Source organism: Lepidochelys olivacea, assembly GCF_965140295.1.
Source record: "Lepidochelys olivacea isolate rLepOli2 genome assembly, chromosome: 3".
NCBI lineage: Eukaryota > Metazoa > Chordata > Testudines > Cheloniidae > Lepidochelys > Lepidochelys olivacea.
The window spans coordinates 212,385,492-212,408,674 of NC_140413.1; the positions used below are offsets into that span (position 1 = coordinate 212,385,492).

A 23,183-nucleotide genomic window follows, 5' to 3' on the forward strand; every position below is an offset into this window, starting at 1 on the left:
AATATTTAGTAAGTGTCGCACACAGAGTTCATCAAATTATTTGAACTAATTAATTTGCATATAACTAAAATGTCCCCTTAAATGAACCTGTGTAGATTTAGAGCTGGTAAAAGAAGGTGTCTGGTTGCAACCCCTGAAGGAAGTTACCATTTATTTACAGAGCACAGCAAACTTCTCATAAACACAGGGTTTCCTGACCCTGATCTGAGAGGATTTCCTCAGGGAATAAAAGCAGGACACACAAGTCCCCCTGGCCCCTGCAGGCCTTGGCCTCTCTGTTGAGTGTGCTGGTTACTGCAAATGCATGTAGGTCACACTGCTTTAGAATTTAAGAGTTTGTGCTGTAGATTTCTAATGTAATTCTCTGGCTTTCTCTACCTGAAGGTTGAAAGGTATGGGCAGCAGATGATTTTTATCACCAGGTCACGTATTGATACAAAGCCAAACAAGCCGACTAGATGCTCTTGAAATTAATGATGTCCTCACAGTGAAAAATCACTTTTTAGTAAAAAGAATACATTTTATTCACATTTTCAAGGTCTCGGAGCAAGATGGGGGCAATCAAGCTTCCCTACTCAGTTCAGTCATGGCAGGGAGTATTCCTTTAAACTCTGGGATGTACAGATACACTAGGCATGGGTGGCAACCCTAAAGGGACTCTGGGGTGAGGTGTCAGGCAGAGGAGACAGTGTGGGGGTGTTGGTCTCAGTGTGGGGGTGCAGGGGGCTCAGAGCGATGGGGAGAGGCACTGTGACGGGGGTCTCAGGGTGGGAGGAGGCAGGGTGCTGGGGACAAGATGGCCTGAAGGGCGGTTTAGGGACTGTGGGAATGGGCCAGGGGCAGTTGGGGGGGCTGAGGGGGCGGTGTTGGGGTGGGGGGAATGGACTGGGGGCAGATTGAGGGGCGGGGTAGGGGGCTCGGGGTGGCCTTAGGGGCGGCCAGGAAAGGCGGGGTGAGGGAATTGGGGGGGCGGCCCGAATGGCAGCTGGGAGAGGCGGGGAAACTGGGGGGACGGACTGAGGGGCAGGGGCGGGGCCGGGTGATGGGGGGCGGCCCGAGGGGCGGGGCAGGCCCGGCCCAGCGGCGGAACGGGCGGCATGGCGGAGGCCTCGGGTTGTGCTGGGCCCTCTCTCCGCTATTTCTGCACGGCCGGCCGGGGCCTGGAGCCCTTCCTGCTTCGGGAGGTGCGGGCCCGGCTAGGGGCCACGCAGGTGAGGGGCCTCGCTTCGCCCGGCCCGCGCTGGGAGGGGTCTGGGCAGGGTCTGGCCCGCGGGTGCCCCGGGAGCTACCCGGGGCTGTGTGGAGGGATGCGGGCCTGTGGGGGGAAGTGGGTCTGAGGGGCGGAAATCTGGGTGTATGGGAGTTGAGGGGTGAGGATCGGATGTGGGGGAGTCGGGGGATATGGGCCTGATGAGGTGTGGGGGGGATGTAAGGCTGTTGTGGAGGCCTGATGGGGAGGGGGACCTGGGGGGCTGCATGGGGGTTTAAAGAACAGGAGGACGTGTGGCACCATAGAGACTAACACATTTATTTGAGCATGAGCTTTCGTGAGCTACAGCTCACTTCATCGGGTGCATCCGGATGGGGGTTTAAGGAGGTGGAGGCTGTTGGGAGGGAGAGGGGGTTGGGCTCTAATGGGATAGGAGGCTTGGGAGATCCTTTTGTTGAGTTTGTCCTTCGGGTCTCACCTGCTCCAACCTCCCAGGGAGGTTTTGGGTCCTGTGCACGCCAGGATAAACTATATAGTTTTGAAACATGTTCATTTACTGTTAGCCAACATGTTTTTAAACCCTAGCGTAGATGGTGGCTTCCCTCTGTCATCTAATATGTATTATAATACAACTTGTGTGTGTACCTGTTGGCTCACTCTGTTTGGAGATACATCTCCTGCCCATGTCTAGCCAAGTTCTAGGTGACTGGTGAGCCGGTGGGACTTCTGAGGGAGAAACAGACCCTGCAGCCCTAGACAGAGGATGTGAGTTTTAGTTGGGCAAGTTAAAGGTGGTGTGGTGAGACTGAGGTATCTTGTTGCTCAGATCTATTTCTCCACAGTTTTGTTCATGCATAACATAAGACCATAACAGCTATACTAGGTCAGACCAAAGATCCATCTAGCCCAGTATCTTATCTTCTGACGGTGGCCAATGCCAGGTGCCCCAGAGCAAATGAACAGACAGGTAATCACCAAGTGATCCACTCCCTGTCGCCTGTTCCCAGCTTCTGGCAAACTGAGGCTAAGGACACTTCATTTAAGGTGCACTTCTGATGTGAGGGGGCATGTATCTGTTTCTTCTTGTGCCCTGTTCACAAAGAAAAAACATCCATTCTTTTGTTATGGCTGCTCTTGGTGCTTTTCTGATTCCACTTGTGTAACTTGAGTTAGCTGTTATGTAACCCAGGTTATAATAGGACTGACTGCCAAACACGATTGTAAAAGTATTAAACTATGTCTATACTAGGTGCTAAGTGGCATTTCAAGTCATGTTAGCAAACTCAATTACCCTAATTTGACTTTAAAACACTTGTTATTCCTACCTCTTCATGCCTGACTAACAGTTGTAAAGGTTCTTCAAGGTGGTTTTTGCATATTTGCACCAGGTGCTACTGGACTAGCTATGCTTATTGGTCATCCCAGTCTTCAAGAAAATCTTCCCCTTAATCTTCATTTGACAACTTCTATGTTACAGATCAGAGCTTAAAATTTCATGTCTTTTTCAAGGCCTAGTTTATCATCATTTAACTATTGAGCATTTAGCTAAATTTAAGATAATATTTTCCCAATTAAGCAGTAGTCTGTTTTCTTGGAGATATCCAAATAAAGCAGCCATTCTAGATCCAAAGGAGTATACTGTAATAATATCTTGGGTTTATAGTGCACCTGTTTGTCCCAAAGTATCTCATACATTACCCCCATGTGATGAGAACTGCAGAAACCCCTTAAGTGAAGGGCAGCAGTCAGGTGGTAAACAGTATGCTGAGCAAAGGAAAAATGTGCAATGACCCTGGGGAAAACCCCCAGTTCTTACAAAGTGCCTCATGGGTTTTAATGTCCTCAGGTATCTAACAGATTGAGTTGATAAGGGTTAGGGTTAACCCTAACTCTAACTGTATACTAAACTATATTGAACTCAATATATTAATATAGTGGTGCTCTTCATTGTACACCTCTGCTTACTGCGGTTGGATGGAGTCAAAGGAGCCAGAGCACTTAATATGAGGGTGTGCAACCGCATAGTAAGTTTCTTTTGGTGGGCCTAAACCAAATCTAGAGACTATTTTTTAGACTTTTTCTTCTTTTTGTTAGGTGGAGTATGTTTCAGGAAAAGTATTCTTTACCACCAATTCTGAGTTGAGTAAATTGAAGATGCTGAAGTCTGGAGAACGATTATTTTTGCTGCTGAAAAAACATGCACCAATTTCTCTCTCTAGAAATAAAGGTACTGTTGATTATTCTTCCTCTTTCTACACACAAAATATTATGAACTCAAAGTACAAGTTGAAATCTGATTTGGAAAAGAATTCCATAATTGTTTTCAAATGCCATAGTTTTAATTAAGTAATAATAAGACTTTTTTGTCCAAGGACATTCAAGTACCTTTCTACTCTGAAAGGTTAATATAAAAAAAAAAAAATCACAACACATAACAGGATTCCTCTTTTTGTAAGTGTAGACCTTAGCAACAAATACTCTTGGAGTTTTTAAAGACTTTTTTCCTCTTGAAGGCTCATTTGATTGCTTAAACTTTTTTAAAAATTTGCCTTTTGGGCTGATATCTTTCAGGTCATCTCTCCACTCAAGTGATTTTTTAGAAAGATTGCACAAAAGCAATTCAGTTGTTTTAATAGAGAGAATGGGGAGGAAATACATTTTTAAAGTTTATAAACTTTTTTGTGTCTTTTTTAATAGCTCTGACAGCTTTGTCGTTTAGAATAGTCCCTAGGTCACAAATGTTCCTGTGAGTGGTCAAGGGGAAAATCCATTTTGATTTGGCAGAGTTAGAAGTGATTTAAAAAATAAGACTTGTTTATGCACTCTCTTTATGTAAAGAAACTAATGTTTCATTCTAACTCCTAATGTTTTGCAGGCACTGCACGTACATATTTGTGTAATTTCAGTGGAAAGTTTTTAAAGTTGGGGGTTGGAATCCACCAGAGCTCTGAGAAGTCCTGCCCTGTTCGATGGTATCAATTAATGTACACACTCAACAACCATGCCCATTTTTAGATTCATGCATTACTATACTGGGAGGGGACATAACAGTTTTCAAGTACATAAAAGGTGGTTACAAGAAGGACGGAGAAAAATTGTTGTTTCTTGACCTTTTAGGATTGCACAAGAAGCAAAAGGGCTTAAATTGCAGCAAGAGCAGTTTAGGTTGGACATTAGGAAAAGCTTCCTAACTGTCAGAGTGGTTAAGCACTGGAATAAATTCTCTAGGAAGGTTGTGGAATCTCCATCATTGGGGATTTTTAAGAGCAGGCTGGACAAACACCTGTCAGGGATGGTCTAGCTAATACTTAGTCCTGCTTTGAGTGCAGGGGACTGGACTAAGTGACCTCTTGAGGTCCCTTCCAGTTCTATGATTCTATGATACTCTTTAGTTGTATGGCTGCTTAGTTTTTTTTTCCACAGGGCTCCTGCCTCATTTGGTGCTCAGGTTAGACAGCTGATGAGTCAGGGATATGTACTGAATGAAACAGATTCTGTTGAATTCTGCCAAATTCTTTTCATATATCATGGTATAAATCTGGAGCATTATGTATAATGAGTGAGAGGAATAATTTTCTTGGCGGTTGAGTGGATTTAGGTATATAAACTGAAATGGATTATTTGTGGTATGACGTTTCAAATGTTATAAGTATCTGAAAAGATTAGATTCAGATAAAAATAGTGATGATAGAATTTGATTAGGAACTTGAAAAATATTCTAAAACTTTTCATGAAAGATCAAATTTATCCATGGACCTAAAGTTCAAAAAATAAATAGAAGTACCTAACTTACTTTCATCTGTGTACTGAGGAAAACTGAAGGTCATAATACTTGTACTAATTTTATTCCCCAAAATTCAGTTTCTCAATATTTTACTCTAGTGAAGTCAGTGGAACTACTCATGTACCTAAAGTTAATCACATGTTTATATCTTTACAGTTGGGTTCCTTTCTTCTTATTCTAATTGCCTGTAATAAAGGTTTTGTGGACTAACTGCTTTTCCTTACACCTGTGGAAACTCTGGTGTTGCTGTGGTTTAAATATGGTCATAAAATTTAGCTTTGCTGTTGAAATTTAATTAGTAGTTCTGTTGATGGTGCACAAGAAGGAATAGACTCCAGTTCCCTCTTCTGAAGATGTGTAGGCTCTGCAATGTAACAAGAGTAAAATGTAACTTAAAAAAATTCAAGTTAGTGGATACTAGTATGTGTCTGAATCCACATAGGGAAACGGATCTGACTTTTGGCCACTTTTCAGAGTTGAACAGCATTTCTAAGTGCCTTATAAAGCTGAATAAGCATTATCCTTATTTCACAATAGGAGCAACTAAGTGACAGAGAGATTAAGTTGATTTATCCAAAGGCAAAAAACTAATAATTGGTAGAATAGGGTAAGAGCCCAGTTCATTTTAGCACACTGAGCTAGCTCCAGAATTTGGCCCATTGCCATGCAGAGCTCTCTGAATATCTGAGCAGAGGGGAGAGCTATGGGCAAGGCCAGGACAAAGCAGGACATGATTCAGTTAACATCACCTATAACCAAATCAGATCAGAATTGCAATACTTACGTTCAATAATTGGTGCTTCAGGAGTTAACGAATTCACAAATTTACAGAGTTAATTGTTCTTTTTAACATCTGTTGTCTTAACTCCTTTTGTATAAAATGTTTTAAGAAATTTTGCTGTAGAAAATTCGTGTGGAAACTGTAATGATCCTGGCCCTACTTATTGTGCTGATTTTGTCATGTGTGAATATGTACTAGCCCTGAGTAAAAGTAAAATTTCTTTATCTGTGAAAATGAATGGATTAGACTTTTTGTAAGGCATTGATATTTCATTTAACGGTCCTAGGAAATAAGTGTTTAATATTCCCAAACATATACTTTAATGTTGATTAGTAAAAAAATAAATTGTGTGTATTAAATGTTAACACAGAATAAACTAAGTTCATATCTCTTTTAGGAAAAGTATTTCATGAAATTCAAAAACTTGTAACTGAGGACCCCAGATGTTGGCTGGATATTATTTCCATTTGGAAACATCTTCATGGAAATAAGGTCAAACAAGGAAACATCTCTAAAGAAAATCCAAAATCCCTAAAAAGAAAATCAGAAGAAGAGATAAGTATCATAACAAAAAACCAGAAGAGAGAGCAAATATTAGAGACAGTTTCTGATGAATGCCACGTGGAAGAGCAAAAGAAAAGTGTGGTACTAGAAACAAACAACAACATGGATTTGTTGACTGAAAGCAAAACTTTTCTAGAAGATACATCTGAAAGTAGAATAGAGAAATCCGTTGAAAGCAATAACCGCAGCTTCAGTTTCAGAGTTTCTTGTCGCTGTAGTGGAACAATTGCAAAAGTATTTACTTCACAGGTATGACAAATCAAAATTCCTGAAGGATAGAATGAATTGTACATTTTAAAGGTGTGCTGAAATACCTAATAACTATGTGTATTAGGTTAGTAAACAGATCAGTAATAGTTTCTAAATTGCTTTCTAAAAGCATGACTATTCATGGTTAGTGTTAGAGAACCTTGAATAAAAACACAGGTATTGCTCATTTCAGGGCATTTTTAGGGCAAAATAACTTTTCAAATGAATAGTTTCTATCGAGGATGTATTATATTTATAAGTAATACATTTGTGCATAAGGGATGCAAAAAAGCAACATATCTGTTCCATTTATTTGAGGTTCCATTTATTTTACTTGAAGATGGGCAGAAGTTTGGTTCTTTGGGAGGTTTTTCCATTGAAGTAAGTGCACAGTAAACTGTAAGGCTCCAGTCCCGCAAACACTTAGAAATGTGCTCAATTTTATGCACAGTGTTTTACATTTATTTCAGGCTCTACTCGTTCAAAACTTTCCAGAAATTTGTGGATAGTGGCTATACACTAGGTTAATCTATCTAAAGATATGCTGAACAGCAGGTGTTAAGAGCTTTTCAGATCAAATGAGTTTTCTGTGGGAGTTCCTACAGTGGTAATGTGGCCCCAAACAAGTCCAGCTGGCCTATAAGCAATTAAACTGAGGATTCTGGCTATTGATGGGAGGGACTTTCCCAATCTCTGAGATCTTGGAATGTTGGTGGTCCTACCACCTCAGACTGCAGTGTGTGGGGCTATGCATCAATGTTAAGATGATTCTTCCCAATTATATAAATGTGGGATGGGAAAGGAATTCTTGGCCTTGTAGCACACTTGTTCGTGAATCTCAGGTGAAAGCTGTCAGTTTCTTCCCTATCTGAGAGCAGTCTTCAAGTAGCTAAGGAAGAACCTGCTCATGTTCAGTGTGTTATCCCAGGTCATTCACTTAATTCCAGTCACTTGGTCATATAGCAGTTGAGCAAGCAGGAATCAGTGACTTCACTCCTGAGAAGAAGACAGGCTTGTATAGCCAATCTGTGCATTATATGGCTGCTGCTGATGGAGCAATCCTCTCAGAATGGGTGGAGCAGGCTATATAGTTTGGAGTTTTGACAGTGAGGGTAATTAATCATGGGAACAATTTACCAAGGGTTGTGGTGGATTTACCATCGTTGACACTTTTTAAATCAAGATGGGATGGTTTTCTAAAAGATATGCTCTAGGAATTATTGTAAGGAACTTCTAGGGCTTGTGTTATACAGGAGGTCAGACTAAATGATCACAGTGGTCCCTTCTGGCCTTGGACTCTATGAATCTGAACCTATGAATCAGAGTCATGAAAGCTTAATTTTGGCTAGATAATGGCCTTTAATATGCAGCTTTGTTTATGCTTGCTAAAAAGGGAGAACTGCTAAAGACCTGTGTTGAACCAATTAACACCATTTTCTTTTAAAGAATTATGGTACAAAGGTTGTAGAAATGACTAGCTCCAATGGGGTGTTATGAGTATGGAGACTTTTGCTGTAATACACCTCTACCCCGATATAATGTGGTCTGATATAATGCGAATTCAGATATAACGCGGTAAAGGAGCGCTCTGGGGAGCGGGACTGCTTTACCTCGTTATAGCCGAATTCGTGTTACCGCAAGCGGTTCCTCTGCGCGCCCCCCCGCCCCAACTCACCTCCGCTTCTCCCTCCCAAGCCTGGGAGGGTGGAGAAGCAGAGCTGCGGCATGCTCGTGGGAGGAGGCGGAGCGGAGGTGAGCTGGGGCAGGGGGGTCGCAGCAAAGGGGTGGGGGGGGGGGCGCAGAGGAACTGCTCCCTGCCCCAGATCACCTCCGCTCCACCTCCTCCCCTGAGCGCGCCGAGGACCGTGTTATATCAGGGTAGAGGTGTACTTTTGCTGTATTTTAGTTGCTGGGCAACTAAAATGATTAGGGGTTTGGAACGGGTCCTATATGAGGAGAGATTAAAGAGGCTAGGACTTTTCCGCTTGGCAAAGAGGAGACTAAGGGGGCATATGATAGAGGTATATAAAATCATGAGTGGTGTGGAGAAAGTGAATAAGGAAAAGTTACATACTTGTTCCCATAATATAAGAACTAGGGACCACCCAATGAAATTAATGGGTAGCAGGTTTAAAACAAATAGAAGGAAGTTCTTCTTTACTCAGCGCACAGTCAACCTGTGGAACTCCTTGCCTGGGGAGCTTGTGAAGGCTAGGACTACAACAAGGTTTAAAAGAGAACTAGATAAATTCATGGAGGTTAAGTCCATTAATGGCTATTAGCCAGGATGGGTAAGGAATGATGTCCCTAGCCTCTGTTTGTCAGAGAGTGGAGATGGATGGCAGGAGAGAGATCACTTGATCATTACCTGTTAGGTTCACTCCCTCTGGGGCACCTGGTATTGGCCACTGTCGGTAGACAGGATACTGGGCTGGAAGGGCCTTTGGTCTGACCCAGTATGGCCATTCTTATGTTCTTATTAAGATCTACAAAATATATTTTAAAGAAACTGAAAATGTCCCTTCACTTTAGGGATGTAAAAGGTTAACTGGAGTGGATGGAGCCATGCTACCTGGCCAGAGTTGCACCGCCCGGCTGGAGCAGGCCCAGCTGCTTAATTGGTTAACCGTTTAAATGACATATTTGTAATCGTTTAAACGGTTAACTTTTTAAATGGTATTCACAGCCCTACTTCACTTGTGTGTGCCATATAGATATTGGGAAGAAACTAGTCAGTGTTTTGATATTCACAAGTAAGTAATGAATCTAGTTACCTAACAGTTCATAGGTTGTGCTTTTTAAATTTTTTTTTAAACTTACTCGATAGTTCTGGTCTAACCCCAGAGTCAGAGACACATCTTTGTTCATTAACAATTAAGTGGATATTTTACTACTTTTTGTTCCTGTTAGCCATGTATAACTAACACAGCTGAAAGAGAGCGGGATTTTATTCCTTCTTGTAACTGACTGCAGTTTGAACAATGAAACTGATGATGTGCAACTGTGCAAACATTGAAAGTAATGGGGGGTTGCATAGCTAACTCTGCAGTGGATGGACTTAAATTCATTGCATGTTTTAAATAAAAGGAGTATTTCTTGAAATCTGCAACCTCTCTAAAATCAGAATGAACTGTAAGTGTTCCCTTTGCAGAGGTCTTATTTGGCCTGCAGAATCTCTGGATAATGAAGGGAAAGAATTAGCTTGTCTCACAGTGTAGGTGGAGTTTACAGGGCTGGCAGGTTGGGGAAGAATTCTACCCCCAATGACACTTTTATAGCTGTGTTTCAGAGCAGAATACCTTTATAAGATGCTGAAGAAAGCAAACTAATTGCCAGTTTAAAAGTAAGTAGTTCTGCACTAATACTTAGTAATCAAATTGTTAAATTTCAGTTGTGGTATTAGGACAAATGTTTTGTTTGGCTTCTTTGTATATGTTCAGATTCAGAGCTGCTAATGTTATATTTCACTATATAGTCTTGCCTTGCTTGTGAATTCTTTAAACTCTAACATAACTTGTTTTTTGTAATTTTGTAACTTAGATTCCTTTTAATCTTAATGGCTTTCAGTGATCGTTTTGTTTTTGGGTTTTTTTGGGGTGGCTTCTTTTTGTTTTTTGTTCTTTCAGGAGGTGGGAAAAGTACTTGGAATAACTCTTATAAAACAGCTTGGATGGAAAGCAGATTTGAGAAACCCTGATCTAGAGGTAATGAAGTGGTTTGTTTACTGAATTATCTAGTTTTAAAATGACACTGTCAAGTGCTGATTTGACATGACTTATTTCACTGTTCATATTGTGGTTTTAGAGTGTGTGAGATAGTGTCTATAGGCCCCACTCTGAACTAGGGCTGGGAGTAGAGCAATACTGGACTGGGGAGGCCTCACCCCTCAACAGGTGGAGGGCATGTTCCCAGTGGGGGAACAGTTTAAAAGAACACTGGTAGCCAGGAAGCGGGTGAGGGGAATAAGAAGCACACGGCTCCAAGAAGCAAGGCTGATGCTGAGCTGTGCCAAGAAGACAACAGCTTTGTGTGGGTTCATCTAGCAGCGGGGACCGAATCCCCCCCACTCCTCCATTTCTTTGGGATTTGGAAGCTGTCAGAGAGAGTGACTGAACAGGACACTAACAGACCAAGGAGAGTCTGCTAAGCCTATGACTATGCGCCAAACTGAGGCTCCATACTGGTAGGAAGTGACCAAATGGAAAACATAATTTGGGGTACCTCAATAACTGGACTGGACACTTTTTAATAAACCCCTGGGTCAGGACCTGGTGGAGTGAGTTGGGGGCCTGGTCCCCCCCATCTTGGCGCTTCCCCCCCCCCCCCACTTCTCTGTAGTGACACAACCTGTGGGGAGAAATTGGCACATGTGGGGGTGATTGAGGCCATACATACAGAGCCCCATCTGGGATGAACAAGGTGGCAGAAACTGAAAGGCCACTATCTGACCACTAAGCCAACTGGGCATTGGACCTTCCTGCTTCAGTATAGAACATTTTCATTACTTAAATATACCAGTATAGGATTCTCCCTCCTGTGTTCTTGTTGTAAGACTGTGTAGAATTCCCCTCACCCTTTGCTACTGATGTGAACAAAAAAGTACCAGTAGTCTTCTTGTGGCACTGGGGAAGGGGACTCCCGTATACCTATGAACCAGTAAGTCTGGTAGCAAAGGTTCTGACCAAACCCAGAAGGGGTGAAAGTTCAGTCATCCTGATACTCTGTCTGAGCCAGTACAGGGTTAAGTCTTCAACCCTGCTCACAAAAGTGGTGGGAAGTCCCATTGGACTAAGAGTCTGTTCACATCCCAGCCCAAATCTCTATCCCTGTTGATCTGGTTCCTGAAAGGATGACACTCTGCAGGCTTGATGTCTTCAGCTAGGTATTCCAAACATCCTGGCTTTTCTAAAAGAATCTACTAGTAAGACTTCCAGCTCTAAGTAGAAAGGATTGCTCTATGGTGCAGTGAGACTCACTGTAAATGATGCGTGCAAACTGCCTTGCCTTGCCTTTATTTTTCTGAATCTGTATTAAAGACTGGTTTTAATCCAGGTGCATTTGACAGCTGTTTCAGCCTGCCATGAGCTATTTGAAGGTAGACCATTGTCTCTGCATCCCTTATCATGAAGTTCATGCAGGTCTTGACACATTTTATTTCCATTGTGTGCCCCCCCAAAAGAGCCCCCTGCATAAGGGGATATTTATTTGGTCCTGAAAACCTCTTTTTGAGGCACTTTGTACTTGTGAGTTCAGCTTTCTTATGTGGAAGGTTAATTTCCTGGTGGCAGTGGATTGTCTCATTAAGTGAATATGCTTCAAGCCCTCATGGCTGATCCACATTCATACTAGATTTTACAAGTTATTGCTGTAAACTCTCCCAAAGATCCTTGCCAAGGTAGTGATTGACATCAACCTTTAATAAGCTTATTGCCCTTGCTGCAATTTTTCCACAACCATATGCCCATCGTAATGAAGTTCTTCTCCACAAGCTTGATATGAAAAAGGTCATTAGGGTTCTGCTTGAAGAGGACTGAAGACCTTAGGTCATCCAACTCTGCTTTGTCAGCAGTTCCCTAGGTAAGGCTCTCACTAGGAGGACTTAATGTCTAAATGGTTGTCTGATTGCATTTTATAGTGCAATGATCTAACTGGTCAGGGATGCTTTCTGGGGAAGAGACTTCCATTGCCAACCTTAGAAATTCATTACGCACACCTGTATGTGTACATAGTCAAGGAACTACATATTTGCTATGTGCAGTTCTAGGGATGGTACTTTCAAAAATACCAAAGTTGCTTAGGAGCACAAGTCCCAGTAAAAGGCAAGGGGACTCTTAAGTCACTTCAGTGCTTTGAAAATCCCAGCCCTAAGCAGTAGTGCTTTGTTTTGAAGGAATCCAAGTCCTGCAAAACCTGCTGGCGAAGTTGGGAGGAAATTTTAGTGTCTAAGAATGTTCCTTGAACTATATTAAAAAATTGGTCCTTCAAAGATATGAATGCCTCATGATGAACTCTTAACCAATGTAGAATGTCTTTATGGCTTGTTTAAATGTTACAAATTCTTTTAAAACTTTCCTATTGTGTTCTTTATTTAAAAACGATAAGATAATTTTTGATACTATAGGTTTTTATTGATTGATCTAAAACCCCAAATCCTAATGATAAAGGTCAAATAAATAGCATCTTCGATGCCTAGTTTCAATTAGCAAAACTACCATCACATTTAACTTAGAAGATCCAAGTTTACTTTTTAATGTAATTTTTTTTCCCCTTTCAGCTCTTTGTACATCTAAATGATATTTACTCGGTGGTGGGGATTCCTGTCTTCAGGTAAATATTTTTATCACCAAATTCACAAATAACAGTTCTATAGTATGGCTATTAATTGTCTCATTTTATAAATAAGTCCTGGCAGCTACTGTGTATAAAATATTTTTCTTAACTTGTATCCTTTGGGCTATTGTACATCAAGATCATGTACAATCTGTCTAGAGTTGACTTGAAATCTTGGCCTAAATGTCCAACAGAGCAGCCTAAAGCTAAGGCCATACTTTGGCACCTAAATCAAAGACCTGATTTTCAAAAGTGCTGAGCAATAAGTCACACTCCCTGGTCCCTCACTGAGTTTCCTTTTCTATTGGGTTCCCATAATTGACTATATTATGATTTTTATGCATGACAATTTGCATTTTTACAGAGACATTCTTTTGGATTCACTTCTTATATGGAGTGTTTTAGTTTGGTATCTACCTCTTGTTGTTTGCAGACTTCCACTGGCGACCAGAGAGTATATCCGAACTGCAGGACTCCGATCTACTGTAGCGTGGGCTATGGCATCTCTTGCTGAAATCAATGTAAGCAAACACTGACATAGATTATTAATAGTAGCAACAGAGGGGCCTGCATAATGATAAGTTCTGTTCCCCAGAGAGCTGAGAATTTCATGATCCAGTTAGTGGAGGCAGAGATGGCCTTACAAACACTTGTTAGAGGAACATTATGGATATACTTTTCTCTAAAAGTGCCTGTCCTAACCAACACACCTGCCTTAGCTTTGGATTTCAGAAAATGTAATTGAAGGCATCTCAGTGATTCTTATACTTCTGATGTCTTATGGTAAGTCTAATCTTGTAAAGTGCTGGTTGCTGTCAGTCCTTATTGACTTCAATGGGAATTTATGGGCATGCATCATGTCCCAGGGTCAAGCTCTGTCAAAGAAAATAAGTCAACATCTTTTTGCTTTGAATACAATACCCCATTTGTAAGAGCTGCAGTGCTGAATCACACCCAAAGGTCTTGCCTTTGAAGAACAAATTATACTGTTAAATGTGTAAAAAAAAATACTCAGTATGTTTTGTTTGTTTATAGGCTGGTGCATTTGTTTTAGATCCTATGTGTGGATTAGGAACAATACTCTTGGAAGCTGCAAAAGAATGGCCTGTAAGTTCTACAGTCATAATAGGTAGGATGTTTCCAAGATAGCATTAAATTAATTTATTTTATATTTGTAAAGCATTGTATTGTAATTTACCAAAAGTGTGTGTTCTTGTTGGAAAATCAGCCAAACTTTTCTGGAAAAGTTTGCAGAATTTTTAAACTGAGCTTTAGTTTAAAACTTCTCCAAGATGTACTTATACAAATCACTAACTCCTGTGCACCTGTTCTTGCAATTGTCCAAATTCATAAATAGAGATTCTCATCCCTGCTCTGGCCCTTTTGTGCTAGTTACAGGGGTCTCCGCAGCATAAAGGGGCTCTAAAAGCCCTGGATTCCGCCAGATTATTCCCTCAGCGCAAGAACTGTAGGCTGTCAATCCCCAGAGTATGACAGGGATGATGTCACAGGGCAATGCACTGCAGGGTTCTGAGTAGTGCAGCTGCTCATAGGTAGTTGTGGAAAGGCTGTTGTAGCTTAGCACCTAGGGCTATCTAAATTACTGCTCCCTAAAGCAACCTGGAATTGCAAAGCTTAAAGCCACTTTTGTACCTCTTCTCTCTGGACTTTGAGTTATATTCTGCTATTGTAAGAGCTGCAGCACTGAATATCACCCAGAGGTTTTGCCTTTGAAGAACAACTTGTACTCTTAAATGTGTAAAAATATTCAGTAATATGTTTTATTCTGCATAATAAAATTTTTCTCCTTTTTCCCTCCAACAGAATGTACATTACTTGGGTGCTGATATAAATGATTCACAGCTACAAGGTGCACATGAAAACATTAAGGCTGCAGGCTTGATGGATAAAATTGAGTTACTTAAAGCATCTGTCATAGGTAATATTTGAGAATGACAAAGCATGTGTTAAGGACTCTAACCAGAGTTCTAGAACTATACAGAAAGTGTAGTTAATGCTGAGAGTCAAAGTATACTAAAACCTTGACTCTTTTCATACATGATTGGTTTGACACTTTCCTTTATGTTCATGACCTGCTGTTTCTGTTCTCTTCCCCTTATATTTTGACAAGAAACTTAACAAAAGGATATTGTATATATTCATTTCCAGGGTTTGGCAAATCACAACCGTTACTCTGTATCTTATGTGAAATTCCCAGTCAAAAAAAGTCATTATTTAGGTAAAAGTTCTAATTAACTATCATAATACAAAGATAAATCCCTGTGATCTGCAGCTTGTAACTCAAATTTTTCTGCAGTGATAACTTAAGCCAATTGATGAATCATTATTTTTTGCAGTGGATACATTTAATGACCCTGGCCTTTTCCTGGAAAATGCTATCGGTTTGTTCTCAATTTATGGGCTGATTTTTAGGAGAAGATGATTGCTTTATGATTTGATACTTAATGTGGACAAGTTCTCCAAATCTGGACCTGAATTATCCACATATGAAAACTCATTACAGCAGTTAGCAAAAGATCTTCTCTATTTGACACCTTACCTTGTATTCAGATGAAGAAGAATGTATAGTACTCCTTTCCTTGTAATACCTGTTTCTTACCTGATTGGTTTTAGAGCCCCCACTGGACTTGGCTTGGCTTAGGATACTTAAAATTAGAAGTATTCTGAACTCAGACCATACCCTTGTTGAGGAAGTAATTGATGCCTTGTGGTTGTATCTTAGTCATTGGTCAGAGTATATTAATTCCACAGTTTTTCAAAAGAATGCATAGCTGGCTATTTCGCTCATAGACAAAACAATTTACCATACATCTTGGTCCAAGAACGTTCTGGGAAACAGCTATTCTCAGGAGACTAGCCTTTTCATATAGCTTCAGTAAAAGAAAATAATCACTTAGAGCTGGCATAGAAAATTCAGGCCTTTGGAGCAGCAATTCAAAGAAAGCAGCTCAAAATCAAAATTAAATTGGTTACAGCCATGCCTGCCTGTAACCAGATTCTATATGAAAGATCTAATGCGTCACTTCCTTCAATTTAACATCTGCATTTGAGCAAATTATTCTTGTAAGTAAAGGGCCTGCAAGGTTAACCACATAACTCCCACTTTAAAACTCATTTGCAAACAGTTATTTACCTTGAGGAGCAAAACTAGTTTGCAAAAATGGAATTGTAGTGTTTCGTGTTCATTGACTCTAAGACATCCTGATCAGATGTTTTTACTTGTAAATTAACACAGTTTTTCTGGCTGCCAGCTTTGCAGACTCAAGCTGGGTGTATTTTTTCTATCAGTAATAAACATTCTGCAAGCTAAATCATGCCCTCATTTATACCATTGCCTTTAGTGGAATGTGGGACTGAAGCTACGCTAATGGCACTGGTTTCTTTCTAGTAATGAAAGAGGATAGATAAAGATGTTTGTGGGGTTTCTTAAGTCTTTTAGCAGATACCATAGGTGTCCCCTGTCACACATCTCTTGAGTGCCTCCTGTGTGGTGTTGGTGGATGAAATGTTTTATAACAGGGATTCTCAAACTGGGGGTCGGGACCCCTGAGGGGGTCATGAGGTTATTACATTGGGGGGGGGGGGGGTCACGAGCTGTCAGCCTCCACCCCAAACCCTGCTTCGACTCCAGCATTTATAATAGTTTTAAATACAAAAAAGTGTTTTTAATTTATAGGGGGTGGTCACACTCAGAGGCTTGCTGTGTGAAAGGGGTCACCAATACAAAAGTTTGAGAACCAGTGTTTTATAACAATGCCGTAAGCTTGGAAGTGTGTAAGACCCTCAGGTGCTTACAATACATTCTTCCAGGTTCATAGCAAACTCAACAGGTCTTAGCCTTAGTGAAGGAGGTGATCCTATGTCTACACTATGGATCTTATAGCAGCACAGCTGTATTATTGCAGCTGCCCTGCTATAAGGTTTCCTGTGTAGCCTCTCCTTGCCAGCAGGATAGCCTCTCCTGCCGACATAGCGCTGTCCACACCAGCACTTTTGTTAGTGAAACTTGTGTCTGTCACGGGGGTATTTTTTCACACCCCTGACTGACAAAAGTTTTACCAAGAAAAGTGGTAGTGTAGATAAAGCCTAAGGCTTGTAAACCTGCTCCTTGATGGTCAATTTATAAATTCAGTGGACTATTATCCTGTGGCTTATCTCCCAGTTTGGATCCCCAATATGGGAAAACAGTTCTCCAGTCTAGTTCTTCTTAGACCACTTCTGTAGAAAGTTGTCACTGATAGTTTATCTGCAGAGGTTGGGGGGATCTATGCTGTCAGATTCAAAGCAGAGAAAAGTTTATCTAGTTACTGTAATTCTTTGTGGAGACTGACAACATAAATTGTATACTCCCTTTGCACCATGTCTACCTTTCAAGGTGTGTCCATGTGAATTCTGTTGGAGTTCATGGCTCCTTATGAGGCAGCATATACATTGCCCCAATAGCCATGGCTTTTCGGAAGGTTCTGAACCCTGTGCTGAGGATATGCACTCCACAAGAGTGAGAATCTTTGCTGTCAACCTGCTTGAACCATGGTTGCTACTCAGTCACTGTTCTTTCTTAAGTTTAGCCAAATTTAAGAATCAAACTTCTGTTTTGCAGCATTGCCATTACCTTCAGAAAGTGTTGACGTTGTGATATCGGACATTCCATTTGGGAAAAAGTTCAAGATAACAAAAGACATAAAGCTTCTACAAAATATTCTTCGAGAAATGGAAAGGTATGTATAATCTTTGAAACACTTTAGGGTATTTTTTTAAACTCTATACTTGTTTGTAATCTTGAGCATAAAAAACTGTACTTTAAATGAACCCTCAATTCTGTGGTCTGGACCCAGAAAAGTTAGTAATTAAATATGTGTATGTTGCATACAATTATTCCTCACAAATGCACTTCTCCAGAGCATCACCTTGAGGTGTTGCATGTCTTGCCTTGCAATCTGTGGAAGCTTTGACATCAGTAAGAGCTGTCAAAGCATGTATGTTGTATGTTACGTCCTCGAGGCATTCGTGAACTGAGGGGTTACTCTTTCCACAAGTCAGTGTGGTGAAAGAACCTTCACCCTTCCTACTGTTTTCAGGTAGAGGTTATTTTGAAAGCTGGCTGAGTTTTCAGAGATGGTCTGAGAAGCATACAGCTGTCAAAGTTTAGACACTCATACCAGATGATTCTAAATGGTTTGTTTTTGTTGATGCTAGAGGAGTCTTAAGATGCATTTGCAACAGTAGAATAGTAAAGACCTCTTTACCTGTCATCATAAATGTTGACAGGTTTCTATGCCCCCTTTCTGGTTTATGTCACACACACTAGTCTCATTTTTAGAGGTGTATACTGTTGGCTTGGTGATCATTTTAACATTTCTTTTATAGGGAACACTAGGACTGCTTGTGTGGGTTTTTTTCTTCACATTTAGAGCCACTTTAAAAGTTAGAGGAAAACTGAATTTTTTAAAGAAGAAATTATTCCTTTATTTTCTAAACTATTTAAAATGTGTAAAAAGCTTAAAGCGTTAAGGCATAAATATGATAACCCCTTCTTAGATTTTTTTTTAATGCATTTTTTAAATAAAGACATTAAATGTTAACAGAACATGTTTTTGCAGAGAAAATGAAGGGGAAAGTAAAGGACACAAAGTAAGAGACAGATGTTTCTTCTGTTCCTGTTTTAAAACTTTCTCTGCAGCCTCTCACTTTCTTTTTTTCTGTAATAGCTGAAAGGCTTTTGCTTTTCTCAGTTGTTCTACTGCCTCTCTCACTTTCTTGTTTAACCACTCCCCTTTATTTTGTCTAAAACTGCATGTTTTGTTACTAATATTTGTATGCATTTTTTGAAATAAAGGCATTACTTTCATCTCTAAAAAGGCCTGTTATCATATTTGTCGTAATACTTTATTCCTCTGTTTACTAAACTTTAATTAAAATATCTAAAAAGCCTTCTGAAAAAACTTTCCTCTGAGCTTGAAAATGGCTCTAAATGTTGGGGGGGAACCACACAAGCGGTCCTAATGGTCCCCATAAAAATACATTTTCAAAATGACCACCATGCCAAAAATATACATTTCCAAAAATGAGACTGGTGGGCAGGACATAAACCAAAAAAGGGGAGTGTAGAAACTTCTCAGTTTCTATGGTGAAGAAAGGTAAAGAGGTTTTTACTAGTCAGTTGTATTTGTGATCCATTGCCCTATTTATTGGTAGCCCTAATTTTGGGAAAGAGAGGGAATTTACTTTAAGTCTCACTACAGTTGGAAGTGTAACTAGACTATGGAATATAGTAATACACTTTTAATGGAGGTTTGTTGTATTAGATCATGGGTTCTTAAAGTTTTGCAATCAGAACAAGTTTCAGGGGGTTGTGACCACCGTCCCTTATGTTATGGCTGTGTGGGAGGGGTCCTGGTACAGAAAAGGTTGAACCATTGTATTCGATTTTCCTTTTTTGTCAGACCAGACAGGTATTGATGTAATATCTGTTGTTTCTTTTTCAACTATCTACTCTATTCTCTTGTTGGCCTTGCTTAGAGTTCTGGTCTTGCTTTCTCTCTTGGTGGATCTTCTTGGGCAAAGATATTTCCTTGAATATGGGAACAAGGAAAAAAATTTGCTGGAGAAGTTTCACCAAGAGACTCAATGAGACCCTTTTATTCGATCTGCTGACTGTGAGCAGTTTTCAGATGGGGGCAGTTCCCCCCTGGGGTTCAAGCATTCCAGTGGCTCTTGTAACACTAGTTCCCAACAGGTAATTTATATAACTTGATTTTAAACTGTGTAATTTTATGTCACCTTTCCTCAGATTAAAAAGCTTTAGGAATCAATAAAACAAACTGAGGACAATAACTTAGATCTCAATGACTACACTTCCGATGTCATGAATCATACGTGTAGCTACACAATGCAGTGAAAAGCAGTCTGCGTCCACACTCACTGTGGTGTGGAGCTACACAGCAGCAAGAGGCTCCAGCAGCACCCACTGCCAGAACCTTTCCCTGCAGCGAGGAGAGGCTCCAGCAGCTGGAAGCCTGTGGGACACTACACTGCTAAAAATAGCAGAGTGGACGTGGGAGGCACTGCTTGGGCATGTAGAGAGCTTGTGTAGGGTGTATATTCTAGGGTTCAGTTATGGAGGTAACTACTCACCTAAACAGTGCTTCACCCTTTACAATGTTGTTTATGCCCACGCTCACTGGGCATGCAGTGTCTGTACTCTACACACCACTGTAAGTGTAGACTACCCTAAGGAAAAGGTCAGTTTAAAAACTCCCTTATTCTGTCATAGGAGATACTACTTTTACATTGTAGTTTCAAGGCTCTGGAAAATCATTTCAAAGCAGAGGTGGGCAAACCACATCTGGCCCATGGGACCCTCCTGTCTGGCCCCTGAGCTCCTGGCCCGGGAGGCTCACCCCCAGCCCCTCCCCAGCTGTTCCCCCTCCCCTGCAGCCTCAGCTCACTGCACTGCTGGTGCAATGCTCTGGGCAGCCAGGCAACGCAGTTGCAGAGCCGCAGTCTGACTCGGTGCTCTCGACGGTGTGGCTATAGCACCGCCAGCCACCGGTGCTCCACGAAGCGTGGTAAGGGGGCAGGGAGCGAGGAGGGGGGTTGGATAGGGATTGGGGCGGTCAGAGGGCTGGGAACAGGGGGGTTGGATGGGTCAGGGGTCTTGCGGGGGCAGTCCAGAAGGAGAGGAGGGGTTGGATGGTGGCGGGGGTCCAGGGGCAGTCAGGGAGCAGAGGGTGGTGGATGGGGCAGGAGTCTTGGGGGGGCTGTCGGGGCAAGAAGCAGGGGGGTCAGATAGGGGTCGGGCTGCGCCTGGCTGTTTGGGGAGGCACAGCCTCCCCTAACCGGCCCTCCATACAATTTTGGAAACCCGATGTGGTCCTCAAGCCAAAAAGTTTCCCCACCCCTGGTCCAAAGCCTCCATCAGTTAGGTCTGGAAAAGGTGTCTGAGTGAGATCATCATTTCAGTATCAGAAGAAATGTCATCAGTACAGCTGGACCCATCTTTATCTATAGCAAATGCTTTTTATTTCCCCAAGTCAGAAGTATTACTGAGGCAAGAATGGTCCAGCTTCTCCATTTAGGGAAGAATTTAGAGTGGAGCCACAACAGTTTGCAAAAGGTTTTACTGATTATTATGAAACAAGAAACCTACGCATGTACTTAAGCATTTCACTGAATTAGGGCCATGGTAGCTAAAATCCCAGTGTTTCTGGGATCCTTGAAGGGTGACAGATACTGACTTATTCTTTGTAAAGGAGGGTCATAGCTCTGATTTTGATTGTGGGTGCCTAGATACTAGAGTAATAGGGGCATGAGGAGTCCATAGATCTAATGCACAGCCTAGCAACCATGCACAACTAACAGTTTGTTTTTTTTAAACTGTCAAGAGTGCTTCATGTTGGAGGGACAGTTGTCTTACTTGTGAGTCAAGATCTCCACAGGCACATGGGTGGCTGTATTAGCAATTGTGTTGAAAATGACACCTCTTTGAACGCCACCAGTGGCAACAAGAAGGGAGCTGCTGCGGTGAAAGACTTGAATCCCGAAGAGAAAAATCAGAGTCCAAGAAGTATTTCCTCTTCAATTACAGGTGTAGAGACTGAACACTTCAACAATAAAACTACATGCTTTGGGTCTTTGGCAGCAGTAGAATCCTATGGAGTTAGCCTTGGGAAAACAGATGCTTTCATATACAAATATAGGAAGATACTTGCTGCTGGAATGCAGTAGCATTCTGAAAGTGAACATGGATCTTATTTGAAAGTATGGTCCTAATTTGGGGCCATATAGTGCCACTGGTAACCAAATGTATTTGGACAGTTTTACAGCATTCCTTCCCTCCCGCCCCCAATCTAATGCTTTCTTTGCTAAAGAATTCAGTAGTCACAAGATGGCAGAGACAATCCTCCAACAACGTTAAGTTGGCCACAATAAAATACTGAAATGAGGCCAAATCCTGAGATCCTTACTCAAGCAAAGCATCCATTTACTTAAGGAGAAAAACCGAGCAAAGGCCTCATGGTTTGGTCCACACTCTTCTAGGAGTGATTTGCATAGGATTTAACTTGCTGCCACTGCGGTGGAACTGTGTAGGTTTGCTTTCCTAAACATTTACCTAGTCAGAATAGGAAACAGATGCACTCTGTCAGATCTGTTGATTGTATATTGATTAGTAATATAATTTAGTTTCCCCAATTAGCACTGGAATTTGCTAGGTTATTGTACCAAGATAAGGCAAAGTATTATCAGAACTCCTGTTCAGTTGGGAGCCTGAACGTACATGGTTGCAACACTCACACTTAGGAAATCACACTGTATTTATAATAATTTTATAAATACAGTTAGCAAATTCACAAACACTCTAAACCCTGCAAGGGAGGTAGAGATAGTACAGAATGTGCTGAGCATCCAGATACTTACACCATCCCTTGCAAAACAACCTGCAGTGTTAGTTATCTTCCCGATCAGTCATCATCTTGGCATCTCTTAAGGCATACAAGATGGGATACAACTTTTATAATGTGTTACACTTATGCCACCATGCGCAATGCAATACTCAGGAAAGGTTTCAGTCCCTTTTCCTTATTTGTAGTTCCTATTTGTTCTGTTTGTAGTTCCTCACCCTAATGCTGGGATGCCCTTCTCCCATAGATTATTAATCCTTTTACCTCCATTTTATTAGCATATAGTTCAGTCAGTTACCATGGCATTCTTGTTGTCAGACAGCTGCTGATGTCCCTAGCTTAAAATATCTCAAGATGCTATAAACTAGCATCTCATGGTTACTTGTCAACAGTTTAGTTTTTACAGCATTTTATTGTTTAAAATCATTATCTAGGGTTACTTTTGGTTAATTACCTTATGCCTTAATGTAGCTAAACTATTGTCTTACTGGCCTTGTAGGCTCATTGCATTATTGCCTTAATTTACACTTAAGCCTCACCTTGTAAATATCTATACCTGTAGGCTTCAGCACTAAAGGGGATTGGAAGTCTTTACTGAAGTGTCTCTTATGAATCAATTTTTTTTGTAGCAATTACTTAAACAAAAAATGTGATGTAAAACTACTAAAACCCATTTCTATTTTACTTTAGGTATATACAATCTTTTAATGTTAGAATAAATCTAAATATCTAGTGTTCTGTTGGTATGAGATCAGCACAGTGCTACTCATGTTCTTTTGAGTAGCTATTGCAGTTTTTTTTTATTGACATTAAACAGCTCAAGGTTTAATTTATTGCTCACCA

The 23,183-nt window shown here is 41.1% G+C and overlaps 1 protein-coding gene across 1 annotated transcript; it reads left to right on the forward strand.

Annotated features, from left to right (window-relative positions):
- The first annotated feature begins 1,075 nt into the window (after positions 1-1,075).
- On the forward strand, positions 1,076-23,024 carry THUMPD2 (THUMP domain 2 tRNA and snRNA guanosine methyltransferase). The gene is made up of 10 exons (XM_084622295.1): positions 1,076-1,211; positions 3,305-3,437; positions 6,173-6,588; positions 10,215-10,292; positions 12,863-12,915; positions 13,352-13,439; positions 13,954-14,025; positions 14,743-14,857; positions 17,540-17,657; positions 21,324-23,024. Exons 1-10 carry the CDS (start codon positions 1,098-1,100, stop codon positions 21,664-21,666), a joined length of 1,530 nt encoding a protein of 509 aa, XP_084478421.1. The 5' UTR covers positions 1,076-1,097; the 3' UTR covers positions 21,667-23,024.
- Positions 23,025-23,183: the final 159 nt, after the last annotated feature.